General features: G+C 38.6%; 2 protein-coding genes across 2 annotated transcripts; one reads left to right on the top strand and one right to left on the bottom strand.

Annotated features, from left to right (window-relative positions):
- Positions 1 to 4307: 4307 nt before the first annotated feature.
- LOC310722732 (bactericidal permeability-increasing protein-like) lies at positions 4308 to 8668 on the top strand. Its single transcript, XM_083535410.1, has 16 exons — positions 4308 to 4483; positions 4694 to 4807; positions 5067 to 5192; positions 5264 to 5419; positions 5516 to 5579; positions 5664 to 5724; positions 5884 to 5975; positions 6059 to 6235; positions 6471 to 6530; positions 7274 to 7441; positions 7528 to 7586; positions 7691 to 7733; positions 7815 to 7878; positions 7968 to 8044; positions 8130 to 8192; positions 8654 to 8668. The coding sequence occupies exons 6-15, from the start codon at positions 5673 to 5675 to the stop codon at positions 8190 to 8192; spliced, it is 855 nt and encodes a 284-aa protein (XP_083391536.1). The 5' UTR covers positions 4308 to 4483; positions 4694 to 4807; positions 5067 to 5192; positions 5264 to 5419; positions 5516 to 5579; positions 5664 to 5672; the 3' UTR covers positions 8654 to 8668.
- Positions 8669 to 9316: 648 nt separating this feature from the next.
- Positions 9317 to 17988, bottom strand: cdk5rap1 (CDK5 regulatory subunit associated protein 1). The gene is made up of 13 exons (XM_083535306.1): positions 17435 to 17988; positions 15420 to 15523; positions 15305 to 15339; positions 13067 to 13167; positions 12553 to 12757; positions 11941 to 12061; positions 11620 to 11847; positions 11182 to 11279; positions 11041 to 11096; positions 10819 to 10949; positions 10587 to 10736; positions 9777 to 9917; positions 9317 to 9648 (listed from the first exon to the last, which is right to left on the bottom strand). Exons 1-13 carry the CDS (start codon positions 17685 to 17687, stop codon positions 9529 to 9531), a joined length of 1743 nt encoding a protein of 580 aa, XP_083391432.1. The 5' UTR covers positions 17688 to 17988; the 3' UTR covers positions 9317 to 9528.
- Positions 17989 to 18285: the final 297 nt, after the last annotated feature.

The raw sequence follows: 18285 nt of genomic DNA on the forward strand, positions 1-18285 counted from the left end.
TGTCTGCTTTGATTTTTACACCAACCATTTTATTCGAAGCATATGGAACACAAGGAGGTTAAAGTTAATTATTATAGGGAATGTGGTTAGTTAAGTGTCAGAGCCGAGGTTCAAACCAAGGTCAATAATGTGACAGGTTTTTTTAAATGGCAAACTAGAAGGAAGCAGGAGATGGCAAAGTGCAAAGGTTGAAGGTTCCATTTGTATTTATTAGAATGTTCCAAACACAAAATTGGGGGGAAAAAAAAGGTTAAACAAAAACCGAGGAGTCTAAAAAACAAATGCGATAAAAGTAATTCACTCAAAAAAGAAAATCTTCTCAAAAACTCAGTAAAAAAGGCTTAAGCAAAGACTTTCTCTAGGAAAACAACGAGCAGAGCACAGCAAATTGAATCAAAAACTTATCACAAGTCAAGGCTGGGGATGTTGGGGGGGAAACGGGGAAACAAATACAAAATGCAGACCACATAACACTAAGAAGCAAGCAAAGAAACTCAAAAACTAGGGGAACTTAAACACTGGTGGTGACTGATCACAAGAGACACTGAGTAATCAGGGAAGGTCACAGAAACACACTGGAGACATCTGGTGGATAAACGTAAGAACAACAATGACAGGAGGAAAAAAATGGCTGAATCCTGACAGGACTACCAAATCCTAACAAAACTCCCCATGTACAGTAATTCATAGCCCCCATTGGGCAAAGGTTCACTCCATTTGTAGTGATCCTGGGTGGGTTGAGAGAAAGCCCCCCCGCCCCACAGATCTTTGGAAGCAATGATAGTAGTAAGGACTCGGGGGCAACAACAACGGTGAGGCCAAAGGGGATATCGATGTCAGGAGCAAAGAGAATAGGCTGAGTGACATTATCAGCTGAGCAATCATGGTGAAGAGCGAAAACTATGCTGCATTTTTAGTCATGTGACGATGCGTTCCTTCACATTTTACGTTTTACTCATTCGTAGTAATGGGGCGTGAACGTTTTCAGACGTTTTAGTGCGGATGGTAACGTTTGGGAAACGATTGAAAACCCAAGTGATGCAGAACATTTTTAGACTTTAGATTTTACACAAAATGTATCTGGATTAGTGTAGATTTAGCCTGAGACACGAGAGAAATGTATACACTCGGGGTTAGTGATTACAGGAGACAATGAGTCAGGGAAACTCAAAGGAGCACACTGGCGACATCTGGTGGTTAAAAGAGAGAAAGACAAAGACAGGAAATTGGCAGAATTACTATATGACCCTAAAATCCTGACTGTTAAGTATCTGGATTTAAAGGGTTTGTGGAACATGTTAACAAACAGTGCTCCAGTGTGGCTGTGTGTGTATGCACCCAGGTAGATGAGATGTAAATGTAGATTTGGATGTTTAGGAATGCTGAGATTGGATTTGTAAAAACTGTAGTCCTTCACTGTTCCTTTAGTGGTGATTTTCTTTTCTTTAATGTATGCATGCAGCATGTATGGAGTTTCGGTTGTGAATCAGACAATACTTGGGATTTTTGTTTTTGTTTAAAAAAAATTCTGGGTACCTCAGAGGGTTTCTCAGCCCTGATTTGCCAGTCAAGTGAGACTTACTATTTTTTGTTTGTGTAGTTTGGAGTTTTTGCTTGAAGGGTTTTATTTATTTATTTTTTGTTTATTTATGAAGATTTTTGATGAAAAGGTTGTGATCTCAGTAAGAGATTCAAGTTAATGTTGGAAAGTATGTATTTTCATAGACTTTTTTATTAATTCATCAAGAAACATTCAACAAGTACAAGAATAAACTTCTAATAATAATTTAATAATAATAATAATAATAATAATAATAATAATTTACTTTCTGAGCCAATTTTACATTGAATCATTTTGACTTTTTTTCTTGTTCTTAGGAAAACAATTATGCATCTCTTTCAATCATTATTTAATGAAAATCATGTCATATTATTATAACAACAAAATCTATTTCCTGTTGAACCACAATGGTTGATATAGACTCACCGGCCACTTTATTAGGTACACCTTACTAGTACCGGGTTGGACTCCCTTTTGCCTACAGAACTGCCTTAATCCTTCGTGGCATAGATTCAACAAGGTACTGGAAACATTCCTCAGAGATTTTGGTCCATATTGATATGATAGCATCACGCAGTTGCTGCAGATTTGTCGGCTGCAAATCCATGATGCGAATCTCCCATTCTACCACAATGGTTTTCGGACCATTCTCTGTAAACCTTAGAGATGGTTGTGCGTGAAAATCCCAGTAGATCAGCAGTTTCTGAAATACTCAGACCAGCCCGTCTGGCACCAACAACCTTGCCACGTTCAAAGTCACTTTATTCACCTTTCTTCCCCATTTTGACGCTCGGTTTGAACTGCAGAAGATCGTCTTGACCATGTCTACATGCCTAAATTCATTGAGTTGCTGCCATGTGTTTGGCTGATTAGAAATTTGCGTTAACGAGCAGTTGGACAGGTGTACCTAATAAAGTGGCCGGTGAGTGTATATAATAATTGTTAGGTATATCTATCAAAAAGAAATTTGACAATTTTCTCCATATCCCGGTGTATCCTTCGTCACCATACAACCTGGTAAAAATGTGTACAAATAAGACCCTGATTGTAAAAAAAAGTATTAGTATTATAGATAAAATAATGCACATATAATTAATATAATATCTTGTTATATAAAAAAAAGAAAGTTCAGATTCACTTTTATTGAAGACAAATGCGATATACCAGAAGAATGCAATAAGTGTTTAAAATCAAATGAAATAACCACACACACACACACACACACACACACACACACACACACACAAACCAAAAATATTTACATAGGACATAAATAAAAGTTTACATTGCTGAAATAGAGGCAACTGCAGTAATGATCAGTCACAGTAGCAGACAAACAGTAAGATGTAATAGAAAAAAATGGTAATTCTTCACTGTCCAATTTTTTTTGGGGACATTAAGTAATTGTTGCCATTTGACAATATATATATATATATATATAAAACAGCTGATTGATCTTTCTTTTAAAACCGTGTTAAACAACTCCTGTGTCCATTTTCGCTCTTCAGCTGATGTCATTCTTGTGTATTAAATTCTTGTGTGTCTGCTGCTCAACTGCTGCTCAATAAAGCTACAAAATGTGATCACAAATTTTTTTTCTTATGCTGATCAGGCTTAAATATCACAACAAAAATGTACATAACATTTTTTACAGCTATTGAAGAATATTTTTGGAATATTTCATGTTTAATGATCCAAAGATTGCTTGGAAGTACTTTACTGTACTTGATTGCAATCCCAGTAACGCTAAGCCGCCACTGGTGGGCCCTTGAGCAAGGCCCTTAACAAACAAGTGCTTAGTTGTATTAAATGCTCTGGATAAGGGCAAAATGTGTTAAATAAAGTTTCTGCCTCATAACTTTGATTTTGAGCTTCTTCCATGGTCCTGTTATCACTGCATTTTGATATACTTTAAATAATGTGCATCAACAGTGTGCTCTTTCTGTGGTACAATGTTAAGAGCAGATGGACCAGCTTTCATTTTATCTTTGATTTTATGGCTTTGCCTCTCTCAATCCACCATCATTTCACAGCTTGCTTCTGCTGTTGTTTTAACATGATTTCCTCAAATAGGTTGGTCTTACAATCTGGTCTAAATCCTCTTCAGTTCTTCCTCTCCACCCAATCTCTCATTAAGGTCATGTTCTCACATAGATTTATTTGCTGATGGCACCCAACATTCTCTCATTTCCTCACTCAGACACTCTTGTTTCTTACCACACAAACCACATGGACATCACACATGCATATTATTTTGGAAAATACAATAGGTCAGATTTAGTCTCATTTTGCTTTAATAATCTCCACTTTTTCTTGAGGGCGAGATTTTAAATTTGTCTATTTAGCCACCAGATTTATCACCACTTTAACACCACCAGTGAAGAACGATGCCAAGCAACAATGTTCCACCTTAACATGTTTAGTGGTGTTGAGAGTCAGGTTTCTTTGAAACAGCATACAATGAGATCCTAATAAATTATATGCCTTTGATACGTGGTCAAGTGTGCATGTTTGTGTGTTTTTTATGACTAAAACAATGATAAAAAGCATTAAAGTACAACCCCAATTCTAAAAAGCTGGGATCTTAAAAATAAAAAAATAAGAACTGTACAGAGGCAAAGTGGAAAGCTGTCTTGTGGTCAGATGAATTGACATTTTAATTTCTGTTTGCAAAATATGGACACCACATCCTCAGGACTAAAGAGGAGAGGGACCATCTGGCTGTTAGACAATGCTAACTGCGTACTGCATCTATTAAAATAGCGTGACTGTTCCTTACAATCCATATATGTGTGTCTTAAGTCAGAGTGGACATGGTGTATCTGTGGTGTGTGTTAGCTCTGCTAACCTTCCTCTCTCTGGAGGGTTTAGAAACTAACCCCGGAGTGAAAGTGAGAGTCACTCAAAAAGGGCTTGACTATGGTGAGTACAGAATGGTGTAAAATTCAAAATATCTAAAATTGTAAACAGATAAATAGGATAATATGAAAAACAGAAATCAGATAAAATACATAATATAATGGTCAAAGTGACAACAAAACAAAAAGTTCTGCTTTTCTTTCTTTAAATAATCGTAGTATAAAGTATAATATATAACAGCAGTCCTAATTCTGAAAGTTTTTTCACGTGCAGAAAGTCGGATTAGCACCATCCCCTTGCAGGAGAAGCTGAAATCCATCAGCATTCCAGACCAGAAAGGAGGAGGGGGAAGGTTTTTTTTTTTGAGTACACATACTGGATAACAGAGTGAGATCTATATTTTTTCCTATCTTACCTATAACTGTATGGTGGATGTTATTACTGAGAAATAATTGTACTCCTAGTTACTATTAAACATAACATTTAAGACATTAAACTAGCAAAATCTTAAATTGTGCTTCAATAATATTACATGCGTCAATGATGAGGAAGGAGAATGTCTGCATTTATTTTGCATGCTCTGGGTTCACATAACCTACTATACAATTGTAATTTAAGTTTTTTTCATCATTTTTATTCCTGACAGCATGCAGATTGATCAAGTCTCCTTGCCCCTGTCTGCAAAGTTGATTCCTGGCACTGGGCTGATGCTGTACATCAATGAAGGCTAAATTCGTCTGAACGGCTTCTGGAAATATAGCACTTTTGTTTTGTAAGTCCGGTCATTTCGTATGTTCTGTGCATTGTTACAAATTAGTGCTGAACACAGTGTAAATTGTTTAGAGACGACGATGGCACGTTCGATGTGCGTATTGATGGACTAGAAATCAGCGTCACCATCAACGTAAATAACGATGGACGTGGCCGTCCTATAGTCAGACCTGCTAACTGTGCATCCTTTATCAGCTCTGTCAGAGTCTATCTTCATGGAGGTTTAAGGTATTCATCCATTCTTCCTACACACCAAGCAAGGCATCAATTATCATTATAAATTCGAGTTGACTTTTTCTTGGTGTATTTCCTTTGCCCACTCAGCTGGCTTTATCAGCTGTTTGACAGCTCCATCAATTCAGCCGTGAATGATGCTTTAGAGCCACAGGTATCTCCAACACCCCAATTACATCACAAGGTGCTATTTGTTTATCAGGGCTGTTTATTAAATAAATAATGCCTCTTGTTTCAGATCTGTTCTATGGTGTATGAAGCCATTTCTAAGTTGAATACACATCTGAAAACTATAGAAAGTATGATCAAGACACATACACACATTATCACACATACACAAAGATACATTTAAATACATTTCATCTAATTAAATGTATATTTAATTGAATATACAGTTAATCTCTCACACTTTTACACAAACACCCCCCCAAATAATGTCTTATTAATGTCTGTTTTAGTTCTTAAACAAGTTGACCAGTACGCTGAAATCGACTATTCCATGGTGGGGATGCCATATCTTAATTATTACGGCGTTGATCTCGGTTTAAAGGTGAGCTAAAGCTGAATTCTCTGTTCATAAAATTGTTTGTTTTGTTTGTTTATTTATTTATTATTTCATGCGTCTCTATACAGGGGGAGTATTACAACATCGGGCATCACGAGGAGCCTCCATTCTACCCAACACCATTCAACTTTCCCCCACTGAACAGCAAAATGCTGTATATCGGATTATCAGCCTTCAACCTCAACTCAGCCAACTTCGTGTACAGCAAAGCTGGATTGTACAACTGTTATGTAACAGATGACATGGTGAGTTACATCCACTGTAAACTGGTTCTTATTGAAAAAGAAATATAATTAGGTGTAGTCCTCCCAGTTTTCTTTAATAAGCCTCATCAGTTTATAGAACCTAATAAATCAACAAATCAGCACAGAAATTATTTGAATTGAAAAGTACCTGAAAGGTTCTAGATCTTCTACTATTATCTTTTTGTTGTTCTCTGCAAACTGTAACTGACAACAACTTCACATTTTCTCCTTCCAGATTCCTTCCTCTTATCACTTTCGACTGGACACAAAGTCATTTGGGATGATCATTCCAGAAGTATGAGTTTTTTTTCCGCTTTGCTTTTTAATCTCACAGACACAACTGAATATGATCAATGCCTTAAAGGTGCACAATATTTCCAGTCTAACATCGAAATTTGGAAGTACAAGGGAATTTCATTCAGTATTATTTTAGGAAGAAATGTCCACTCTGGAGCCATTTCAACAAATGATATATAATATGATACAAACTAGAGCAACATATTTAGAGATCACAGACACTGTGGTAGCAAATGCTGTAAGGCGGGGCAGGCCAGGGCGGGGTTGCTCTGAAACGAGTATGAGAAGATTTTGTTAATAAAATTACAGTGTAAGAAGAAGAAGAAGACGTGTGGAATTCCATTTCCTGTCCATCTCTTGTTGTTTTTGAAAAGTACCTAGTGATGCATATGAACTCCTCAGAGTGAAGCTAGCATGTTGAATGAAGCCACTGATGGATTCTGTGCTGATTGTTGATCAGTTATTTTACAGGTTGTTTAAGAGTCGCACAACCCTAAATAACTCAAAGTCAAAAGATAAGACGGCAGGAAACTATGAGTATTTAAAATATTTAACATTTTGCATGAAAAAATCGTTCCCATTGTTATTTCACCAAAAAAAAAAACCCACAAAAGTATGCATCATACATGGGCGTGACTTTATAACGAATAAATTGCATCTTCAACATTTCTGATATAATGACCTTATATTTCCAAGCTCAATTTTTACTGCCTACAATACTTTTTCAATGTGCTACTCCAGATTGCTAAGCAGTACCCTGGCCTAAAGATGAAGCTCCTAGTGGAGGCCCTGAAGGAGCCATACATCTCACTTGAGCCCAACAATGTGACAGTGCAGGCGAGCAGCAACATTACAGCCTTCGCTATTCAGCCCAACGCCACTCTGACTCCTCTGTTCATTCTCAACGTGGTGAGTAGCACAGATGTGATATGAAGTGAATTTGTGGGAGGAGTTTAAATGCTTGTCGACACGTAGCGTGCTTGTTTTGTGTTCAGAATGCCAGCGTAAGCGGTCAGATTTACGTTAAAGTAACTGGAGCTGTGACTCTTAACAAGTAAGACACAATGTAATGCAAATATAACTATAATGTATTACAAATAATGCATAAAACAGTTTATCTGTGTATCTTACTTATTAATGCATGAATCATTTGTATAGAATGGACGTGGCATTACAGACCAGCTACGTGGGACCGATTCTGGTATGAGGACGAACCAACCAATTTGATACATTTGCTAATAAAATTGAGCACATATCAAAATAATCATTTCACATCCAACAGGTAAAAGTACTTGGCATATTTCTAACGCCTGTCGTGAATGCTACTGTGATACACTCAGTGAACGGTGAGCACCCAATCTAATAAAATGTGATTTCTGTAATTATTTGAGGAACCAATTTTTTTTAGTTATTTCTTAAATTCTGCTCTTGGCAGCACGTCTACAACAAGGCTATCCTCTGCCTACCATCAAAGAAATGAAGCCGATCAACACAGAGCTTCAAGTCCTGAAGGTATGAGAATTCAGTGTGGCCTTTATAATAATTTAGAAGATATACAATGTTTGATCTAATTCTCAATTTCTAATCTTAAATCCAGGATTACATTTTGATTGGGACAGATGTCCACTACGATGGATTGGATAAACCTGATGTCCTCTGAAAGTGGATTCATGTTACAAACAATTTAATTATATTTTATAATGCATTGATTTCATTTGATAATATACAAGGGATGTTCAAGTCAATCTGGGACTTTTAATTGTACAGGTATAAAAATGAATGCTAGCGTGGCGTGTGGTGATGACATGTCTTGTGAACAAAGGCATAAAACGTGTGGATATCTACAGAAGACATTAAGCACAGTACGGTGATGAGACGTTCAGCCACAGTAAGACACGTGAAAGGTGTAAACATTTCAAAGATGGCCAAAGTGAAGCAGGTTGTCCTAGGATGGTTCAGGTGTACCGACAAATCTTCGTATGCCGAATCTTTCCAGACGTTAGTTAAACACTGTGATGGGTGTATAAATGTAGCAGGGGACAACAAATGCAGTTTCCACTCCTTGAAATATTTTTTTTCTTTCATAAACTCAAAAGTCCCGGTTTGACTTGAACACCCTTCACATATCCGCTTTGCAAAGTACAAAGTGTGGATTAATGAGAAAGGGGTCTAAATACAGTACGTTTCAAACCCACCGTATATCACCTGGGACACGGAAAAACTGCAGATCAATAAACACACGATGCACGATGAAAAACTGCGAGAGAGTAAGAAAAACGCACTCGGCAGAGAGAAGTGACGGCTTACAAAGCCATGCTCATTATTTTACAGGAGAAAGAGTTTTTGGTAGTGGTTGTGGCAGGACAAGAAAAAGAGGAATAGGGTGCAACCATGGTTGTGGTTTGCCTAGACACAATCGAAGTTTTGGTTGTGAGAAACACCGCTTAAAATATTTAATCACAATTTATTGTATGATTGTCATGAGTTAACTCGTGATTAATTGAAAATAATCGTGAAAGGGTGCATTGTCGTTTTTCAAACTTGCTGCCCATGATGAACACAGACTAAGGAAAGTTTAGTGCTCCCTGTGACTGTGCGTGCCGCCTTGTGCTACGATCTGCTGCAATGTTACAAAACTTAGATAAATAAAGTACCTTCTTGTTAACAGAGCGAGTCTCCAAACCTTCTGAGACCACCTCTTAAATCAGACATTCTGGATGGATGGATGGATGGATGGATGGATGGATGGGTGGATGGGTGGATGGGTGGATGGATGGATGGATGGATGGATGGATGTTTTATTGTTGGAACTTGTGCATGTGTGTGTTGGTTAAATGTGCCTCACACAAAAATGTCAAAATAGCAGCACAAATCATTTATACATTTTCAATAATAATTTGGCAAATGAATTAACATAACAGGTGACTATAAATTTCTCTCACATTTGTAAATCATCTGATTTCACACAGGGTCACTAACGCCAACCTTACAAACTCTCAACAGCCTACAGCGCCCTGTACATTACGATGCCGCTCACAAGTTCCTTTCCCGCTGTCAGTAAGGGAGGTGTGGCTGAAGGCGTGGCCTCGCAGGCTCTGGGAGTTCGCTGAGGTTATCTATAAAGACAAAACAGAAAGATCTACATTACAGCAACTTACAATTAATAACACGGCCATAAAACAACAGTTTTAGCATCCTACAGAGATAAAAAAGCAAATGTAATACCCCAATACCCCAAACTCACCTTTACCAGTACATAGTCTCCTACTTTAACAGGTGCAGTATTAGTGCCTGTGGGATCAGGGGGCAAATCCTTCCTGGGAAAAATCACTTTGACATTGCCGTCATTCCGACCGCAGAGATCCTCAGGTGAACGTTTACTTTCCTGCAACACACACAAAATTAAAAATAGAGGAAAATACCCACTATACCCTCCAGAACTAGGAATTAAATGATGTATTTTATTATAATCTCTATTGCCACCTGACCTTTCCTGCCATATGTGGTTCTTCTCCAAACTGTTACCACAAAGCTGGAGGCACACAATTGTAAAGAACGTCTTTGGATGGGGTATAATAAAATGTTACGTTCACTTGAACTTGGGAACCCAAACCTGTTCCAGCATGGCATTGCCCTTGTGCACAAATCGAACTCCATGAAGATCTGATTTACATGCTTTGGAAAGGAAGATCTCCTGCTATAGAGCTCTGATCTCATTCCTACTGAACACCTTTGGGATGAACGTAAACGCTGACTGCACCCCAGGCCTCCTCACCTCACCTACATCAGTACCTGACTTTACCAACACTTTTGTGGCTGATGAACACAAATATCCACAGACACACATTAAAATCTAGTGGAACATCTTCCCAGAAGAGTGGAGAAAATTATAAGAGCGAATTGGGACTAAATGTGGAATGCGATGCTCAAAAAGCACATACCATACTTATGATCAGAAGTCCACAAACTTAGAGTAGTATAGTATGAATATGGATTAAATTATTCCGAATACTGATAAATAAATATTTCAGAATTCCTTCGCTGCAGTACTCACTCCCTCCACTAGGACGATCTGAGTGCTCCCGATGAGAGCCGCGTTCAGTTTAGCGGCTTCCTCTCGGAACACGGATATGAGCTCCTCCAGACGTCTCTTCTTCACCTCCGCAGGGACGTCGTCCTCGAGACGGTGGTGTGCGTGCGTTTTCTGTAGGGAATCGATAAAAATTATATTCACTGCTTGCTTAAAACCATTTTCGGTTTTGTTCTGTGTTGATGAGACCTCTTACCTTCCTCATGCTGTAAGCGAATAAAAAGCCCACGTTGTAGCCCACCTCCCTGAGCAGGGACAGGGTCTGCTGGTGGTCCTCCTCTGTCTCGCCACAGAACCCGGTGATGAAGTCGCTGCTCAGACTGACCCCTGAATGTAGCAGCAGTGTGGATTTAGAGCACTTATATATATGCAATGAATTACTGGATTAAAGGCTGACTGGTTAGCAATGGTGAAAGACCTCGTATTGTCTTCCGAATGTTCTCCACCAACTCGAGGTACGCCTCCCGGGTGTAGCTGTAAAAAAAATTAAATACAGAGCAAGATGGTGAATTAATACACGGATGACAGAAACACTGAATCGTGGGAATTATTCTCATACCCGCGTCTCATAGACTGTAAAACACGACTGCTGCCGCTCTGAGCCGGGAGGTGGATCTGCTTACAGATGTTATTCCTCTCCTGGATCAGCTGTAATACCTACATAAAAGCACACATGTACACATCATGCATGGTGTAACTTTTGTTTTCCTTTACTTACGGTAGATGGTTTTATTTTTGCAAAATAAATTCCTTTTCTCACTTATGTTATAGCAGCTGTAAACGCTTGTTCCCCCACCAGAAAATGGCAGCTAATCAAATTACAAAGAAATCTGAAACAGCCAGTGATTCTGATTTGTTCCAGCGGAAAAGGCTCCTAATGTTATAACGTGTTCATCATTATGCCTGATAGGTGTATGTATTCATATAGGTACTATAGATAGGGACTAAAAAGAACTACAGTGCAATAAAGGCACTCCAGCACCAGCAACTTTAATACTTCATCAGGAAAGTCTTTTGGATGTGGAGAGGTGAAGCGTATCCTCATGTCAGGATCGATCCTAGAAACCCGGTCCAGAAGATCAGCGAAACGTAGGCCTCCCTGCTTTTGGCGATAGACGGTGCTGAAACCCCGACTGAGACCTGAAACCACCCCCGGGGTGCTGATCTCTGACACGTCCCTGTAGCTGTTCACGTTCTGCCCCAACAGCGTCACCTCCTTCGCACCCTACAGCCGCCAGACAGACACGGAAAAAAAAAAACAATATGTTGAAGTTTTCTGAAATAAAAGGAATAATAACTTAAAGGTGAAAGAAGTCACCTGGCCGGAGAGCCTGCGCACTTCTTCCAGTATGGAGGACACGGGTCTGCTTCTTTCTCTTCCGCGAGTAAAGGGAACGATACAGTAGCTGCACATGTTGTCACAGCCACGCATAATGGAGCTGAGGGTCAAAGCGACAAAAGCATTAGGTTTAGTGACGAGCACAATGGATCGAGGCTGTTGGTCTGAAATTATTGGGATTGAACTTTCAGGGCTTTTATAAGAAAAGCTATTCTTTCTTTGCATATCCCAGCGATGTTAGGAAGCCGGGGTTCAGAGCCATGTTACAGCGCCTGTGGACCTGAAAAGGTTAAAGGTGTGGCAGCTTGGCGATACTGGGGCTTGAACCCCCAACCTTCCAATCAGTAACCCAAAGCCTTAACCACTAAACTCCCACCACCTGCTCCAGAAAGCTGGAGTAGGAGCACAGGATCAGCCATGGTACGGTGCTCCTGAAGCAGATAGGGATAAGTGCCTTGATCAAGAGACCAACAGTGGTGTGGCGGTAGTGGGGCTTGAACCCCTGACCTTTGCACCGAACCGAAATTTCAATACGAATATGTGCACCATTACAACCGTAGTAACTCAAGCAGGAGAACATGCTCTGCTCACACGAATGCACTGGGGCCTGCATGATGGACAGGCATGACATCAGCATAGGTCTCTTCCAGGGAAAGCAGGACATTGCTGGCTCTCTGTCCTCCATGAGCAAGAGACAGGAGTCTGGGTAGGTCTCTGTAAGCATCGGGTCCGGCTATAACGTCCACCAACTTCTCTCTTTCCAGAAGCTCGGCCTTCAATCTCTCTGCCATACAACCTGGATGAGTAAAATCCATACACACACACACACACACACACACACATTCACACAATCTACAGTCAAAATCTTCACAGAGGTTTTATGAAACGAGGATCGTGCCATTGTGGTTATATAGGGGTGCTCAATGTCTGATTTCACAAATAACTACTAGTATTTACGTTTTATGAATGTAAACACACACACACACACACACACACACACACACACACACACACACACACACACACACAGGATTCGACTATAGACAAAACCATGGAAATCCAGGGACACCCCTAACTGAGGAATACACTTCTACCTTCTACTTACCCAACACTCCGATTTTCAGCGGGACATCAGTCTTAGGACGCTTCTTTTTAAGGACTCTGAGCTGTTTGAGTCTGTTCCAGATGGTCTGCTCTGCTTTTTCCCTGCACAGAACAAACCAAATCCAATGTAAACATCAACTCTTTTTGTCATTTTCTTTTCTTTACTTTTTTTGGTGTTTTTAAAATTAGGAAAATTATCTCCGAAAAAAATACCCACAATATGTAGAATCGTAACTACGTTTTCTTCAAATCTGCCGGCAAAACAATAAAATCTAATAGATTATATTTTTAATTAATGAACAACACAAAATGAATGCACAATTTGGAGAGGAGCAAAAAAAAAAAAAAAAAGAGCAGGCAGCTTTACATTTATGAATGTAAAGCCTCAATAAAAAAATTAAACCATCTGCTTCCAGCTTCCAATAAGATTGTAATTATTTATTATAAATAAATAAATAAATAAATAAATAAATAAATAAATAAATAAATAAATAGGAAGACATTTTTTACAAGAACATTTTTATATTATTACAATTATTACAATTTCTTAAAAAGAAAGAAAGAAAGAAAGAAAGAAAGAAAGAAAGAAAGAAAGAAAGAAAGAAAGAAAGAAAGAAAGAAAGAAAGAAATAAAAATCAGAAGAAAGAAAGAAAGAAAGAAAGAAAGAAAGAAAGAAAGAAAGAAAGAAAGAATATAATAAAAATCAGAAGAAAGAAAGAAAGAAAGAAAGAAAGAAAGAAAGAAAGAAAGAAAGAAAGAAAGAAAGAAAGAAAATTATAAAAATCAGAAGAAAGAAAGAAAGAAAGAAAGAAAGAAAGAAAGAAAGAAAGAAAGAAAATTATAAAAATCAGAAGAAAGAAAGAAAGAAAGAAAGAAAGAAAGAAAGAAAGAAAGAAAGAAAGAAAGAAAGAAAGAAAGAAAGAAAGAAAGAATATAATAAAAATCAGAAGAAAGAAAGAAAGAAAGAAAGAAAGAAAGAAAGAAAGAAAGAAAGAAAGAAAGAAAGAAAGAAAGAAAAAAAGAAAGAAAGAAAGAAAGAAAGAAAGAAAGAATATAATAAAAATCAGAAGAAAGAAAGAAAGAAAGAAAGAAAGAAAGAAAGAAAGAAAGAAAGAAAGAAAGAAAGAAAGAAAGAAAGAAAGAAAGAAAGAATATAATAAAAATCAGAAGAAAGAAAGAAAGAAAGAAAGAAAGAAAGAAAGAAAGAAAGAAAATAATAAAAATCAGAAGAAAGAAAGAAAGAAAGAAAGAAAGAAAGAAAGAAAGAAAGAAAGAAAGAAAGAAAGAATATAATAAAAATCAGAAGAAAGAAAGAAAGAAAGAAAGAAAGAAAGAAAGAAAGAAAGAAAGAAAGAAAGAAAGAAAGAAAGAAAAAAAATCTACACAGCTGTCAAAAGTTTGGAAACATCGAGTCTTTTATGGTTTTTTAGACACATGAAATGTTCCTTTGTTTATATTTAACAAACTACATCAAAGGCAAAAAAAATACACAAGAACCAGACAGTAAAGAACTCAAAGAAAGTTCTGTGGAGTCCCAATGTGACAGTGTTTCTAACAGAAGAACGTGTGTAACACGAGTGAAGATGTGATCAGACTCTCTCACCTCCGCAGTCACACATGGAGGTGAAAGCGTAATGGTTTAGGGTTGTTTTGGAGCAGTAAAGGTTGGAGACTTATTCCGGAAAGTGAGGGGAATCCTGAACCAACATGGCAACCATTCCATACTTCAACACCATGCAGTTCCAGCTGGACTGCGGCTCATTGGATCCCAATTGACCGTACAACAAGACTATGAGAAGCCATGAATACGTCTACGTCTGCAAGTGTTATTTAGAGAGTGGTGGTCTGGAGTGATATCTTTTATAGAACGACCTGCCCAGTCACTGCACCTAAATCCTATTGAACTGCTATTGAATCAACTGGATCATAAAGAAATCTCCAACTAGTGAAGAGCATCTTTTTTACCAGAAGTGTTTCAGCTGCATGTTTGAAGAAACGAAGTGTCCAGATGCTGAATTTTATGAAAATAAAGTCTGTACATTTAGACATTTGTTTGGTCGAAGAAAATCTTTGTTTTTGCTTCTTTCTTTTCGTTTTTTTTTTTTAAACGAAAAGAACCTGCAATGTTTCTCTCAAAAACTATAAAAGATTCGATTTCCAAACTTTCCACAGACCCTCTATACTAAGGTGAATATTTCATCTATAAGATATTGATCATAGTTTTTGGCAGATTCCTACCTTACAGAGCAGGTGACGAGCAGCACCACGTCCGCCTGCGTGAGGAAATTAAAACACATACGAGATTTAAAACTGAAGGAAACGTTTGTGAAGATCATAAAAAAGGATGAGGTACCTCTGAAAGCTCAGCTGTTCTCTGGTAGCCTCCTCTCTGGAGAATGGACCAGGCGATTTCCGTGTCATTCACGTTCATTTGACAGCCGTAAGTTTCAAAATACACTTCAGAAAAAGTGAAAAAATAAAAAAGTCAATGTCCAGAAGCAATAAAAAAAAGTCAATATAGATTAAAGCTGCAGTATGTAAACTCCAAGCCTGAGCCCATGAGCACAACTGATACTGTAAGAGAGAAAAAGAGAGAACGAGAGAAAGAAAGAAAATTATCAAATATACATTACAGCCCAGTTAAATTCTTTCTGTAGGATAGAAATCGAAAGAAGGATAGAAAGCATAAGAAAGAAAGAAAGAAAGAAAGAAAGAAAGAAAGAAAGAAAGAAAGAAAGAAAGAAAGAAAGAAAGAAAGAAAGAAAATAATTAAATAAATAAATTATCAAATATACATTACAGCCCAGTTAAATTCTTTCTTCATGAATCACAGCTTCCAAACAAGCAGTTCCAGAACTCTGGACCAGAACGCAGGGTCAGAACGCTGGGTCAGAACGCACAATCAGCTTGCTGGGTCAAAACACAGGGTCAGAACGCAGTTTCAGAATGCAGTTTTAGAACGCTGGGCCAGAACGCAGTTTCAGAACGCAGCTTTAGAACGCAGTTTCAGAATGCTGTTTCAGAACGCAGTTTCAGAACGCTGATTCAGAACGCAGCTTTATAACGCTGGGTCAGAACGCTGTTTCAATACGCTGGGTCAGAACACTGGGTCAGAACGCTGGGTCAGAACGCTGGGTCAGAACGCAGCTTTATAACGCTGGGTCAGAACGCTGTTTCAGAACGCATTTTCAGAACGCTGGGTCAGAACGCTGGGTCAGAACGCAGCTTTATAACGCTGGGTCAGAACGCTGTTTCAGAACGCTGGGTCAGAACGCTGTTTCAATACGCTGGGTCAGAATGCGTTGTCAGAACGCTGTTTCAGAACGCTGTTTCAGAACGCTGGGTCAGAACGCAGCTTTATAACGCTGGGTCAGAACGCTGTTTCAATATGCTGGGTCAGAACGCAGCTTTATAACGCTGGGTCAGAACGCTGTTTCAGAACGCTGGGTCAGAACGCATTTTCAGAACGCAGCTTTATAACGCTGGGTCAGAACGCAGCTTTATAACGCTGGGTCAGAACGCTGTTTCAATACGCTGGGTCAGAACGCTGGGTCAGAACGCTGGGTCAGAACGCAGCTTTATAACGCTGGGTCAGAACGCTGTTTCAATACGCTGGGTCAGAACGCTGGGTCAGAACACTGGGTCAGAACGCTGGGTCAGAACGCTGGGTCAGAACGCAGCTTTATAACGCTGGGTCAGAACGCTGTTTCAATACGCTGGGTCAGAACGCTGGGTCAGAACGCTGGGTCAGAACGCAGCTTTATAACACTGGGTCAGAACGCTGTTTCAGAACGCTGGGTCAGAACGCTGTTTCAATACGCTGGGTCAGAATGCGTTGTCAGAACGCAGTTCCAGAACGCTGGGTCAGAACGCAGTTTTAGAACGCTGGGTCAGAACGCTGGGTCGGAACGCAGTTTCAGAACATAGGGTCGGACCGGAGGGTCAGCTATGACACATGGGCCCCTGGAAGGTTAAGGGAATTGGTCAAGGGCCTGACAGTGGCAGCTTGGCTCAAACAGTGGTGTTTGAACCCAGACCTCATTTATTTTGTTTTAGGTGAAGGTTTTAATTTTAACTTGTTAAAGATAATTTGACAAAAACTGCATTAAAAAAGTTATAATCAGCACTGCTCTAATCAGCACTGACCACTCCAATCCAGGAGGTGGCGGTAATGCATTATAAAGATGGTTTGCTCCCCGCCAATGAACCAGAAGAAGAAGAAAAAGAAGTAAATAAATAAATAAATAATAAGTCATTTTGAGTTATACAGTAATTAATGGCTGTGTTCCATTGTACCATACTAATAAGTACTCTAGTGTGATTTAGGACACAGCCCATGTTGGTGATAATGTAGTTAGCATGTCTCACCTTTGCGAGAGTTTCCTTCAGCCGAGTTTTCTGGAAGATATGATTCGTCCTGTTCATAACCTTTAACGTTTTTGTACTTGTTTGAAGCCGAAAGTGTAATAAAGTGGGATAAATCCGGACCGGAAGACACTTTATTGCTGTTATATTCCCTTACTCCGCTCTCATGCGCGCTCACCACGGGAGCCGACGGGCACGCGCGCTGGGATAAACGCACGCTAAACAGAAATATTCGGAGACTCCTGCTAAAATTCATTGCTAAATTAATTAGATTAAATATATTTTTTTTTATTATTCTATTTGTTTACACCAGTCCTGGACCGGAAGTTTACAGTGACTGGGTTGAACACCAAACCCAGAATATAGTAGAAATATAATGAATATAAAATCCCAGTCAGAGTATTATTTTTTCATAAGTAAATAATGCTAATAAATAATAAATAATAATAAACTATATATGTCTATATCGCGTGTATTGTCGCTGTATGAACTTCCCAAGCATGGTTACGAAGGTCTGTTTTTTATAATAAAAGTCAAACATTGACTTAAGACTGAACATTGGGTTAAAGCGACTATTTATTTTTATTATTTATTTTGGTTTGTAAAATATATTTGTATACAGTTTAAAATTTTTTTTAATAAAGTATGCAATACATTTGTTAGTTTTTTCAAGTTATTTACGTACTGCTTCAGTGACCTATATTTTGTAGACCGGAAGTACCGATGTGTTTCCGGTCTACGAAAAAGCACCTGTGCTTTCGGAATGAATTAAAGTGCATTGAGGAGGATAGTGAAGGTGCAGAACACGTGCAGGAAACACAGCTTTAATACAGGAGATGGAATTCATGAATCGA

The sequence above is a fragment of the Silurus aristotelis genome (genome assembly GCF_946808225.1).
Source record: "Silurus aristotelis genome assembly, chromosome: 29".
In the NCBI taxonomy this organism is placed as follows: domain Eukaryota; kingdom Metazoa; phylum Chordata; class Actinopteri; order Siluriformes; family Siluridae; genus Silurus; species Silurus aristotelis.

Coding starts and splice junctions, on each gene's coding strand:
- LOC310722732 (XM_083535410.1), top strand. CDS start 5,673: ATGGTGTATGAAGCCATTTCTAAGTTGAATACACATCTGAAAACTATA. Junction 5,725..5,883: donor ACATCTGAAAACTATAGAAA/GTATGATCAAGA, acceptor TGTCTGTTTTAG/TTCTTAAACAAGTTGACCAG. Junction 7,442..7,527: donor CTCTGTTCATTCTCAACGTG/GTGAGTAGCACA, acceptor TTTTGTGTTCAG/AATGCCAGCGTAAGCGGTCA.
- cdk5rap1 (XM_083535306.1), bottom strand. CDS start 17,687: ATGAATTTTAGCAGGAGTCTCCGAATATTTCTGTTTAGCGTGCGTTTA. Junction 13,168..15,304: donor CTCGTCACCTGCTCTGTAAG/GTAGGAATCTGC, acceptor TGTTCTGTGCAG/GGAAAAAGCAGAGCAGACCA. Junction 11,848..11,940: donor TGCGCAGGCTCTCCGGCCAG/GTGACTTCTTTC, acceptor TGGCGGCTGTAG/GGTGCGAAGGAGGTGACGCT.